The 14,443-nt window shown below is 32.4% G+C and overlaps 1 protein-coding gene across 1 annotated transcript; it reads right to left on the reverse strand.

Moving 5' to 3' along the window:
• Positions 1-3,075: 3,075 nt before the first annotated feature.
• On the reverse strand, positions 3,076-4,324 carry LOC140861179 (uncharacterized). Its single transcript, XM_073264188.1, has 3 exons — positions 3,751-4,324; positions 3,540-3,649; positions 3,076-3,447 (listed from the first exon to the last, which is right to left on the reverse strand). The coding sequence occupies exons 1-3, from the start codon at positions 4,322-4,324 to the stop codon at positions 3,076-3,078; spliced, it is 1,056 nt and encodes a 351-aa protein (XP_073120289.1).
• Between the last annotated feature and the right edge of the window lie 10,119 nt (positions 4,325-14,443).

Genomic DNA, 14,443 nt, shown 5'->3' on the forward strand with positions numbered 1-14,443 from the left:
TGCCAGGACCATTGTTTGACAAACATCGCGAAGCAATGGGATTACATAGTATGACTAGTTGGCTTTAGGGCAAGTGGAAGATTGAAAGAGTGGGTGCCCGGTTAGCAAACTTGTGGCTAAGGGCTTTTATGACTCTATGTAAAACAATCTTTTGTTTAATATAATTTATACTTTTATAATGGCATTGACTTTATCTTTCTTCATAATGTTATATTATGATATACTATTGTTGTTTTGATAAAGACCTTGAATATACTATAGTGTATGTAAGATGTGGTAGCACATGGGGATGGCTATCATGAAACACATCTTATAGTCACTGTATATTCTAAACAGTTCCTAGTCAATTGAGCCATCCGCTAATAAGGGTAAGGATCGCTCGAGATTGAGACTAGCATTTGCGATGCCAAGTACCACGTTTCATTGGTATGGAACATTGTGACGCCCGGGGCTGAAGAGGCAGGGAGTGATCGCCGGTGCCAAGAGGTTGCACGGACAATGAGCGGCTGGTAGGCTTCTAGGCGGAGGGAGACATGAATGAACCGATCCCGTGCCGGAATGAGAGGGATTCTGAGACTGTGTAGGTATGGGACTACATGGTTGAGGAGGGCTTAAAAGATTTCATATGTACTATTCATATCAAGAAGGTGCATCTTCTTTTCGGAAGCTCATCACATAAGAACTCCAAAGTTAAGCGTGCTTGACTTGGGGCAATTATAGGATGGGTGACCCCCTGGAAGTTTCTCAGGGTGTGTGTGAGTGAGGACATAAGCACGCTGAAAAGACCCGTCTTGATACAGTGAGGCGTTACAAATGGTATCAGAGCCGACCTCGCTTCGTACGGTATGGTTGGGGACGAACCAAGCGAAAGCTGGTGGACATGTGACGCCCGGGGCTGAAGAGGCATGGAGTGATCGCCGGTGCCAAGAGGTTGCACGGACAATGAGCGGCTCCTGGTAGGCTTCTAGGCGGAGGGATACATGAATGAACCGATCCCGTGCCGGAATGAGAGGGATTCTGAGACTGTGTAGGTATGGGACTACATGGTTGAGGAGGGCTTAAAAGATTTCATATGTACTATTCATATCAAGAAGGTGCATCTTCTTTTCGGAAGCTCATCACATAAGAACTCTAAAGTTAAGCGTGCTTGACTTGGGGCAATTATAGGATGGGTGACCCCCTGAAAAGTTTCTCAGGGTGCGTGTGAGTGAGGACATAAGCACTTTGAAAAGACCCGTCTTGATACAGTGAGGTGTTACAAACATAGAGATGTTCAAAACATGCAAATGGATATTCATATGATGAATGATCGAACTACCCTATTCGGACTTTCCAAGTGGTTATCACTTATCGTGTGGATAAAGTTCGCGGTTTTGGTTGTACACTATTAGTCCTTATTACTTGAAACATCATTGAGACTCTATATGCTAGTACTGTACTTTGACTCGTTTACCGACTCTATTGGGGTCATCAGGTGTCGGGATTGGGTACAATTACGACACATATAAGAGTCGATGCTTTGTTGTCAAGGATTCACCACATACTTGCGAGTGTGGATATCCTATGCGATCTGAGGAGATATTAGTGTGACGAATCTCTGGCCAGAGTACATGATGTGTTTTAGGTTACTTGGTGTTCCTAGTAACACATGCGATGTCACTAATAGATCTCCAAGATGTTATGCATAGTTATCGAATCTCGAACGACTCTCGATGCACCAATGGTTGTTGATTCGATCGGGATATTTGGTTGAAGGGACCGTACTGTACGCTAACCAAAATCTACTGGTTCTTGCAGGCACTATCAGTAATACCTAGGGAATCGTGGGGCGATGTTGCTAGGCTCTCTTACCATGATTCGATGGGTAAGTCGGAAATTGTTGTTCCGAGTCACAAGGAGTTGTGAGCCCACGGCTAGCTGTATTCCTGAACCATTGAGGGTTACACAAGTAATGGATTACTAAAACCCCGTAGAGATAGTTAAATTTAAAGAGTTAAATTTAATGAAAGAGAAGTTGGACTTCTTAATTAAAAGGGAGTGGGATTTCTTAAAATGACATAGGGATGTGCATTTTTGGAAATCACTGAATTCGGATTCAGAAAAATTATCTTGACTTTAAAAGATGCAGAAATGGTTTCTGTGCACATTGGTAAAATCAGTTTATCAATCGGAGTCACGATGAATTTTATATTAATTTCTAGAACAACGGGCTTGGCTTGTTGGGCTTAAGTTATGGATTGTGGGCCCTAAGGAGTTAGAGTTCTAATGCAATTATAATTTAATCTAGTCTAGAAATTATCTATAAATATATGTACTATGTTTGAAAATTACACAAGATTTCAGTCTAGCAATTTTCGAAATCAGTCTATATTATTCAAGAGGTTTTTCGAAAATTCCTCTGTCCCTTTTGGAGAAAATTTGACTTGTGATTTTTGTGAAAAATTACAAATCGAATTAACAGATCATATCTGTTTATTCTCTACGTAAAACTTCTGATTGATTTCTAGTGCAGTCAATCAGAGGGTTTCTGTTTTTCATTCGTGGACCTAATTCCGGAGTTAGATCGTGACTGTCATCGGTTCCCGGGATTTACAAGAAGAGCAGATTAAATTCTGTTGGAGTCCACAATCAAGCCTTTGCTTGACGAGGTAAAAATTTAATTGTGATTTTATTTTTACTTGAACAAATTTAATCGTAAAAGTTTTGATACCCATATATGGAATTGTTCCATATAATAAAACAAAATTTTTAAACTTCCGCTGCACCGGGTATCAATTCTTAATTGATCTGAACACGTTTTCCAACAAATGAGGTACGGGGTTGTTTGCTAACAACACATTCTTCACAAACTCGAAGAGGGATTGCAATTTGAGAAAGACCAATCACCATGTTCTTTTGTTGAAGGGTCTTCAATCCACCAAAATTTAGGTGATCATACCGATAATGCCAAATCCATGATACATCGTTCACTGTTTCTGTCAAACAACTTTGAGCAGTATTGATTTGCATAGGAAACAACCTATTTGAACTCATCTGGACAACCACCACTACTCCTCTTGTAGGATCATATATTTCTTAAGCTCCCTGCCGAATGGTTATAACACAACCTTTCTCTTTCAATTGACCAGCACTTAAAAGATTACACTTCAAATCAGGAACATAAAAGACATTAGAAATTTTTTCTTCAAAACCATTCTTTGTTCTTATTTTTATGTCTCCTTTTCCCATAACCTTCACAGTAGAGTGATCACCAAAACTAATAGTAGAATGAAAGTCTTCATTTAAATCAGAGAAAATGGACTTATTAGCACACATGTGGTTGCTGCAGCCTGTGTCAACATACCAAATATCTGGTCCATGATCTTCTTGGGTATGGAAGGCCATCAACAAAGTTTCGACTTCATTGCTTTCTGCAAAATTCGTCCTTTCGGTTTTGTTTTGAGGCAGCTTAGTGTAACATTCAGAACGATAATGACCAGGTTTATGGCATCGAAAGCACTCCACCTTGGATTTGTCAAAGTGTTGATTTCGGTTTCTGCCTGTATTTTGACAGATTGGTTGCTCGCTATCAGTTTTGAAATTTCCTCGTCCTCCTCCATCTCTGCTACCTCGACCTCTGCCTCCAATCCCTCGACCTCGACCCCTTCCCCTTGGATTAGAGAATCTATTAGGGGTAGAATCCTTTAGTGCTTGCTCATCAGTGGGTGGGTGTGATATGATTCATCTTTTGTTCATGAACCATTAATGAACTTTGGATTTCATCAAGGGAAAGATTGTCTATGTCTTTCGATTCTTCAATTGAACAAGCAACATAATTGTACTTTGGAGCTAATGAGCGCAATATCATTTCAACAATGGCAACATCTTCCATCTTCTCACCATGAAAACGCATTTTGCTTGCTATTGCCATGGTTCGTGCACAATAGCTAGTGACCAACTCATCATCTTTCATCTGCAGAGTTTCAAAACTCCTCCTCAAGGCTTGAAGTTGTACACGCTTGGTTCGTGATGACCCTTGATATTTCTTCTTCATAGAATCCCAAATATCCTTGGAAGTTTCTTTGCAAAGAATTGCTTCCAAGATAGATCGATCGATTGCCTGGAAGAGATAGTTTTTTGCCTTCAAATCCTTAAGCTTCAATCCTTCTAACTCTGCTCTTTGTGTCTCAGTTAAGGTGACACTTGTTGCTGGTTCAAGTATTCCTGTACTGACCACCTGCCAGTACTCTTTTGAGCGCAAGAAATTTTCCATGAGCATGTTCCAATGATCGTAGTGACCATCGAAATGAGGAACTGCTGGTTGGACAAAGCTATCTGAAGCCATCTTTAAAGCAAAATGACGTGAAATAGAGATACTATTGTAATGCTTTATTTCACTCACTTTTCTTCTTTTCTGGCTCTGATACCACTGATCACAAATGAATTAAAGGCGGAAGCTTACAAAATTGAAGTCAGAAGATAAGGCTATTATATCTGAGGAAAGGAAAAACGAAATATATTAATAAGATGAATAGTCACCTAAATATAGCATTACAACTCATACTTGTATTCCTAAAATTAAGTAACAACCCAACATTTTCTGTAGTCAATAAAGCCACGAGGCCCACGACTCCAACAACTCAACTAATGACTTCAAAAGACTAAAGACTCGGTCAAAAGTTTAATAACATTATTTGAATAAACTAAATAGAAATTCAACAGATTTGTTTTTAATAGATTTAAAATAATGTGATATTAGACCAAAGTGTGATTTTTTTGTGGAAACAAGTTTAGTGATATCAGGGGATTGAACGCCTATATTATTTTAAAAGACTGCAGTAGAATGTGATGAATTCTGAAGGAAAATTTGAACTATCCATTTGGTGTCCCGGTTAGGGGTGCAAATGAGTCAAGCTAATCATAAACAACTCGAAAGCAACTCGGTCAAAACTCGACTCGAGCTCGGTTTGACCGATCTCGAGTTGAGTTCGAATAGCTCGAATCTATAATCGAGCTCGAATATTATATATATGTGTTCGAGTAGCTTGCAAAGTACGTGATATATATATATATATATAAATATAATACATATAATATTGATATATATATATATATATATATTTAAATATAAATTTATTGTTCGAGTTTTTCGAGTTCGAGCTCGAATAACTCAAAATATACAGGAGTCGAGTTTGAATTTGAAATTAATTACTCAATCGAGCCCGAGTAGACAAAATACGAGTTGAGTCGAGCTCGAGTAGTATGGTACTCGACTTGACTCATTTGCATCCCTAGTCCCGACATCTATTGGAACACGTTTCACACATCTCCACCTTATCATTTTGTTTTGAGAGCTTTGTCATTGTTGGTGGCGCACATACACTTACATTGATTGATCCCGATACATTCTTTGAGAGAGGAATGTGACGTTTTCGGGATATAACAATTCGTTGCATCAAAGGGGGTTCGAATAGAATGGAATAAAAAACGAGTGATGCTTGTCAAGTTAATCTGTTGAAAATGATTGTCATAGAGGACTCAGAAAAAAAGAAAGTCTTTTTATTATTGAATACGTCCTTAATTGTAAATACTCAATTTTAGTGGATCCATTTGATATCTTGATGTGATCACGTAGATGTAGGTCTTTCGACCGAACTACGTTAAAATCTCACGTCTTTATTTTTTTATCCCGTTGTGGCGTATTCTATAAATAACATTAATATAAAATACACATAAACAACAAATTAAACACGAGTTTCAAGATGGTCTTAATGTTTAATTTTATGAGACATATATTTTATTTGATCCGACTCATTAAAAATATTATTTTTATATCAAAAGTATTATTTTTATTATAAATATAGGTCGAGTCGATCCGTCTCAGAGATATAAATTCATGAGACTGTATCCGTGAAATCTATTCATTTACTTATTTATTGACTCGTATATTTTTTATTTTTTTTAAAAAAAATTCCAATATTACATAGAAATAGAATTGTCGTTAGTTTTTCTTAATAATATATAATTCATTAGATTTGATTTTTTTAAGTGTGTGTTTATATTTTCCTTGTCACGTGCTTGAAGTGTGCTTGTGAAATAGATCTTCCCGTTCACAAAAGATTCAGTATTTTGACTATTTTCCCGTGTGTTTTTTCTTGTTCGATTTCTTCCGAGATGACTCACAATAAACGCATAATTCTTACGAGATTGTCTTTTGAGTAATTTTTTAGTGAAACAGATCTACGATTTGGGTCTAGTTATGAAATAAAATTATTTTTTATGTCAAAAATATTATTTTTCGCTACAAACATGAATTTGGTCGATCCGTATCATAGATCCATGAGACCGTCTCACAAGAGACCTACTCACACAAAAACTCCGAGACCGTCTTATGAATCAATATTGTGAGATGGATCTCCGACCCAAATTGATAATGAAAAATATCATTTTTTATGTCAAAAATACTGTTATTTATCATTAACAATGTTCTAAAAAACGTCAAGCAGTAAGCAAACGATCACCCATCAACTATCACCTAGGTGCCCATGCTGTCTCCTAAACAGCGTCTAAGCGTTTTTATAAATATATATATATTAATTATAAAAAGAACAAATTACCTTAAAATCTTCATATTTAAACTGAACTTTATATAAAATATTTATAATATAAAAAATTAGTCAAAATATGCATAATATATATGTTCCATATTTTCATTCATATGTTTTTATCTATGCTTATTAATTTGCATATATTTCAACAAAATATGAACAAATTTGTTTAAAGTTTTTTTTAAAAAAGATTTATTGATATTTTAAAATTATTAATTTTTTTTGAAAAAAATAAAACTGCCTAGGTGGTTGATTTTTCAGCACTTACTAGAGCCACTAATTTTTTTTTAAAAAAAATCGAGGTGATTGGTGACTGCCTACCGTCTAGAAAGTTTTATGTGATATCTTTTAGAACATTCATCGCTACAAATATGGATCGAGTTAATGCATATCATGGGAACAAATCTATGAAATCGTCTCACAAGAACCGTAGATATTCATTTCATTTTCGTATTGATAATGATAATGATGTTGTTGTTGTTTTATCTAAAATACCTTCATTATATTTAAAATTCCTCTCATATTTGAAATGAGTAGAAAAAATAATTAATTTAAAAATTTTTAATAGGCTAACACATGGAGTTTATTACACCAAACCCCCTGTGAAATATTGAAAACACATACTTCTCTCCTATAAAATTTTAATAGGCACCCAAGACCTTAACCTTTTGTAAGAGTTGTACGTTTAACCCTTGCCTCAATGAGTTATTGAGCACGCGTCGTTACATCACCTAATCAACAATTTTTTCGATAATATTATGTCTATGGTATAAGATTAGGTGTATGTACGAAAATGTCATTATTTTATTATAGTATATTTTTCATATTTACTCAAATACATTACACGTATTTGTGAATAAAAATTATTTATTTTGATGTGGATGATGGATATGAGTAGATATGAAAATTATTACAATAATAAAAGATCATTTTCGTATTATAATCCCAATATTATAAAAAAATGGTTATTTTGGCGCAAAAACATCTCATGTTCAACAAAATCATCGATCGTGATAAGAGTTAAACATGCAATTATTACAAAAGGTTAAGTGTTGGGTTTCCAATTAAAATGTCACAATGGAGAAGTGTGCATTTTTAATATTTCACAGGGGGTGTGGTGCAATAAACTCGTGGAAATTATATGGTACTTTGAACTATGAGTACCTTAAAATTGTTTAAGAGTAATATTCTTTTTGGTACATGAACTATTGATAAAATATCAAATTGATATATGAACTATAGTAAATGGTTTAATTGGTATATGATCAAATTTAAAAGTCAAGTCTACCCTTAATCTAAAACGTTATTAAGTCCAATTACTATTATTAAAATTTTATTAGGTATATAATTTTATTTTCAAGGTTATTTATTGATTATTTTAAAAATATATATCATATTTATTTAAAATTATATTATGATAAATAATTATGAACTCAAATTATATAACAACAAATATTGTAATATATTGACGAAATATAATAAATAAATATATGTCACTGAACTTATTCATGTTTTTAAACTATTGAAACAAATATAATCACTATTTTATGTTTTTGAAATTAAAAAAATATTCAACATTAAAATTTTAGATCTTTAAAAAAACAAATCTAATAAAAAAAACTCACTCATTGTCTCGATTTGCATGGTTCTAATGACTTTCTCCACTTGATTTAATAATTTTTAATGTCATATTTTTTACTCGTGCTTGAATTTAATTATAAATAAATAAATATTTATTTTATTATATTTTTATCGTTATTAAATATATTTAGTGATGTATATGATTTATTTATTGAGTGATTTTTTATTAATGTATAATTTTATATCAATTTTTTTTAAAAAATGTATAATTATTTATATATATAGAAAAAATACCATTTTATTATATATTTACTAATATTTTTAAAATATATTATATATGAATAAATAATTTATTAATGAGTAAAATATAAATATATTATAAAAATAGTAAGATACTTATTTTTTTATAAATTTTAAATTAATATAAATTTATTTGTACACTTCAATAAAAATTAATTTTAAAAATAAAATGAGCACTTAGTTGAATTTACTAAAAATAATTTGTCTTTCAAGCAATTTTATTAAAGTATAAAATCGACTTTTTAGTTGGATCATGTATCAATTAAGCCATTTTCGATAGTTTCTATATCGATTTGGTATTTTATCAATAGTTCGTGTTTTAAAATGAATTTTACTCTTTGTTTAATATCATCTACAGAGACGGACCCAAAAAAGACTGTGAGTGCGATTGTCCCCCGTAATTATTCTCATGCTCTTTTTCTGACCCTTATTTTATTAAAAATAATTTTATTTTTTTTAAAATAATTTGAACATAATGCCCCCCTTTTTAATTTCAAAACCTCTCACAATCCTACTATAATTTTTAAATACAAGGTTTTCAATTTAATTTTTTTGTAAAACACTATAAGTCATTCGATCCATGATAAGCACGAATTTTATAGCTTATTTGGCATTTTATTTGGTCGTATTCGTGCTTGTTTGGCATTTATATTCCGAGTTTTGCACTTAATTCGTCATATTTTCTGTGTTTGTAGGTTTGACTAAGAATTTGAGAAGCCTTGAATATTGAAAAAAAAGTCAAACAATGCGATGCCACACTGGAACTTAGCCGGAGAACACGGAAAAATCTTAAATCGCCAAGAGAATTGAAGGAAATAAATAGCACGGACCCTGTGCATACTTTGGAAGAGGGTCCGTGCACGTTCGAAGCAAAAAAGAATTGAAGAAAAATAATGCACGGACCTAGACACGGACCATGTCCGGGGTCCGTGTATGCCGCAAATATGGAAAAATTAATTCGCGCAGAATTTGGGAATTTTGGAACTCTGGTTATTTTGGGCAATATTTGACATTATTTTGGACGAAAAATAGGGCTTTTTGAGAGACATATAAATAGAATCAAGCCCTAATTGGAGAGGACTTTTGGACTCAGAGACTTTGGCCAGATTTTGGAACTGACGGCTGAGAGCATAATTGAAGAACACAAGCGAGATTCGGCACAATCGCTGAGATTTTCTTTATTCTTCTTTCTGATTTATTTTGTCATGAATTCAAACATGAAACTTTTGTTTGATTTTATTATTATGGAGTAGTCGTCCTTTGACCGGGGCCACGATAGGGCCAGACTATTGATTTTTGTTCATGGAGTAGATTGATTGATTTTTGAGTTATGAAATATTTATTGATTGATATTTGTGCATAATTCTTGCTTTTAATCTGGCCAATTAATTGTCTGTTATTCGATTTGGACTTGGAAAAGAAAAGATTGAAATTAGTTTTAAAAATATTAATCAACACATGGTTAAACCGACTAGAAATAGTATTCGGTTTCAATGTGCGATTTTAGGAGAAAGCTGAAGTTCCATAACTCGTGAATGCGTTTTTGTTTAATTAAATTCAATTAGAAATAATTGGATTGTTAAATGAAAATAGGGTTATTAATTCTAGAAATAGATTAATAATTATTTTAGGGAATTTCGTCGTGAATATGAATGATTCTTGGTTGATTAAATCCAATACGTGGCAATCATCGATGTCTGGTACCGTTGTGTATTGCTGGTCATTTTTTTGAAATTTGAATCCGTCGTAAATTTACTCTGCGTTTTAAGTTAATTAAAATTTCTGCTTTAGAATTACTTAGTTTATTTTAATTGGTAGTTAATTTATAAAAATCCATCATTTTATTTAGCCTAGATTAATTTGAATAATTTATATCTTAGTATTTAAACATTAATCTCTGTGGGATCGACTTGGACTCTGTCCAACTATATTATAATTTGACCTAGTTCACTTGTTAGAATTTTCCCAACCGAAATCGTCGGTCAATCCACATGCACAATTGTTAAATGAATATTGGTTTACTATTAATATTATTTAAATCCTATCTCAAAAAATTTCCACCTATCTCAAAAAATTTTCTAGCTCCATTCCTGATCATCCAATAGAATTTTGAAATGAAGTGGTACTAAATAAATTTAATTTAATTGCCAATGAGGTCTTGGCCTAGTGATCAAGACTGAGGCCCTGAGACCACGAGGTCTCAGGTTCGATTTCCGCTGACTGCGGGTAGATTTCTTAATTTATTTAGGTAAATTTAGATACTTTCTTAGCTCGAGACAAGCACGTCTCGAGTTCATGCTCAAGTTTCGTCGGTTGTGCGGGCAAATTTCACTCTTTAGTGTTGCAATATGATATAATTTCGATATTCGATGCAATTTGTACTAAAAAAAGTAAATTTATTTAATTTTATAAATCGAAAGATGTGTAAAAAGAAGATACTTTTCTTGCATTGTCCTCAATTTCCAGTAATAATAATAAAAATGTTGAAAATATTATATATATATATATATATATATATATATATATATATATATATATATTAGAGTTGAATGTTGAATATTGAGTTGTAAAATGTTGAAAATTAGTGTGTGATGATGTAGATGATGATGTATTAATTTTTGGACTAATCTCCAGATGAGATATATAAATAGGTCTCTCCATTTGTGAAGAAATACACAATTGAGTTGAGAGAAAAATATTATAAAGTGTAGAGTTAAATATATTTTGAGTTTTGGAGTTTTTACTTTTTACCATAAATTTTTAATTTTTCACAACACGTTATCAGCACGATCGCTCGAAGGTTCTCTATAATTTCCGACGCTCCAAAACACAAGGAAAAGACAAAAATATTCAACAAGTAAGATTATTTATTTAACTATTTAAATATTTTTACTATGAATATATATTAATATATAATTTCATGTTATTATATAAAAGACTGTCTATGACACCGACCTTATAATAACGTGATATGATATATATTTATTATGAATATATACTAACTATATTAATATATAATTTCATGTTATTATATAAAAGGTTGTGTATGACACTGACCTTATAATAACGTGATATGATATATATTTATTATGTATATATACTAACTATATTTGTATAATTTCACAATATTATATAAAAGGCTGTCTATGACACCGATCTTATAATAATGTGATATGATATACTATATCTGACTTTATACTAACTATATTTGTATAATTTCACAATATTATATAAAAGGTTGTCTGTGACACCGACCTTATAATAATGTGATATAATATGCATAATTATTTAATTATGATTATCATTATATGCATCGCATGATTATCACAATTTTTTATTCAACACATAATCAATTTTTTCTTACCCCCAACGGTCACAAACGGTCATAAACGGCTATTTTGTTGCATATAAATATGTTCACTCAAAATTATTTTCAATCACACCAAAATTCACTTTTTTTCTAAATAATTTATCCTCGATTTTTCGAAGATGAAGACGATGACATTTCTAAGGCTATTTTTCATAACTATTATGATCATCATGCTCACGAGTCTTGTACTCACCGACGATTATCCACCGCACACTTTTCATCTATTTTTAAACATACTTGTACTAGTCGTTTATCCATTATTTTGTATTTTCATATTAATGGAAATTAACTTATAAAATGCATTGTTATTTTTCTAGTACCACCATGTCAAATTTGGCAAAGCTTAAATTCGTTGCTCTCGATATCACTAGAAAAGAACAAAAAATTGTTAATGAGAAATCATCAATCCCGACCCAATGTATCTACGGCATTTTTCAGAAGAAAATGTCGTAAGTAAAAATGAAAATCAAAATCAAAGGCATAAACTAGATTTTGGTCGAGGTCGAGGATGTGGTCATGAACGTGGACGTAGAAATGATCGCGGTGGTGGTCACGACCGTGTATATAAAAATAATCGAGATATTTACTTCAATAACTAATCTCAAAAGAACGTCACGAACCACCCAAAAAGGCAGCATAAAAATATGAGTAAAAATGAAAATCACTCAAAAAGATATGAGAGTGTTTGTTATAAATGTGGCATTCCAAGACATTGGTCACGTACCAACCCCTGAGCACTTATGTAAGCTCTTTAAAGTATCGATAAAGGGGAAATAAAAAGAGACCAATTTTGTTGAAAACAGTAACCATTTAATGGTTCAACTTATTTCAATGCTGCCGAATTTTCAAATGATTTCGAGAACAGTGATTAATATATTGGTGGGACTAGAATGTAACATGTTATATTTTTCATGCATTCTTATGAAACATGTTATATTTTGTATATATATATATTATACTTGATTTTATTTATTGCATAATTTCTTTTGAAGTTCAAAATGGAAAACGGTATGAGCAAAGCTAAACAAGGAAATAATATCATGGAAATTTGCATACCGGATAGTGGTACAACACACACTATTCTGCGAGATGAAAGATATTTCTTGAAAATAAAACCAACAAAAACAATGGTGAATACAATATCAGGTCCTGTAGACTTGATTGAAGGTTGTGGTAAAGCACAATTTTTGTTACCAAATGGTACAAAATTTCTGATAAATGATGCTTTATATTCACCACAATCGAAAAGAAATTTGTTGAGTTTTAATGGCATATATTCTCATGGATATGATACTGAGACGATAACTGATGGAAATAAAAAATATATGTGTCTTACCACATATAAATCAGGAAAGAAATATGTGGTTGAAAAATTATCAATGCTCCATACTGGATTGCATTGTACACATATAAGGCCAATCAAATCAAATATGGTGGTTAATAATTCTTCAATATTAACCAATTGGCATGATTGATTGGGACATCCTGTTTCAATAATGATGCGAAGAATTATTGAAAATACACATGGTCATCCATTGAAAGACCAAAAGATCTTTCAGAATAATAAGTTTCAATGTAAAACATGTTCTCTTGGAAGACTTATTAAAAGACCATCGCCAGCTAAAATCCAAACATAATCACTCATATTTCTTGAACGCATTCAGGGTGATATTTGTGGGCCAATTTATCCATCATGTGGACCATTTCGATATTTTATGGTATTGATCGATGCCTCTAGCAGATGGTCACATGTATGATTATTGTCAACTCGGAATGTGACATTTGCAAGATTAATGGCTCAAATGATAAAATTGCGGAATCAATTTCCCGATTATACAATCAAGAAAATAAGACTTGATAATGCTGGAGAATTTACTTCCCAAACTTTCAATGACTATTGTATGTCAATGAGAATTACTGTTGAACATCCTGTTGCTCATGAATGGATTAGCTGAATCATTGATTAAACGTCTACAACTGATTGCTAGACCAATGATTATGAGAACAAAACTTCCTATTTCTATATGAGGACATGCAATTTTATATGTTGCGGCATTAATTCACATCAGACCAAGTGCATATCATAAATTTTCCATAAATTTTCCTTATTGTAGCTTGCATTTGGTAAAGAACCAAATATTTCTCATCTAAGAATTTTTGGATGTATGGTGTATGTGCCTATTGCACCATCTCAACGATAAAAAATAGGTCCTCAAAGAAAAATCGGTATTTATATCGGTTATGATAGCCCATCAATCATTCGATATCTTGAGCCTCAAACAGACGATGTGTTTACAGCACGTTTTGCTGATTGCCATTTTAATGAAGAAATCTTCCCAATGTTAGGGGGAGAAAAGAAACACATCGAAAAAGAAATCACATGGTATGTACCATCATTGTTACATTTGGATCCAAGGACCAAACAATGTGAGAAAGATGTACAGCAAATTGTGCGCTTGCAAAGAATTGCAAATCAAATGTCAGATGCATTTGCAGACACAAAAAGGGTAACAAAATCATATATACATGCTGTAAATGCCCCTGCTCGAATTGAAATTCCAAAGAAACAAATTGAAGACACTCATGATGTCATAAAATGCTTGAA

This window comes from Henckelia pumila, chromosome 4, assembly GCF_033568475.1.
Source record: "Henckelia pumila isolate YLH828 chromosome 4, ASM3356847v2, whole genome shotgun sequence".
Lineage (NCBI taxonomy): Eukaryota > Viridiplantae > Streptophyta > Magnoliopsida > Lamiales > Gesneriaceae > Henckelia > Henckelia pumila.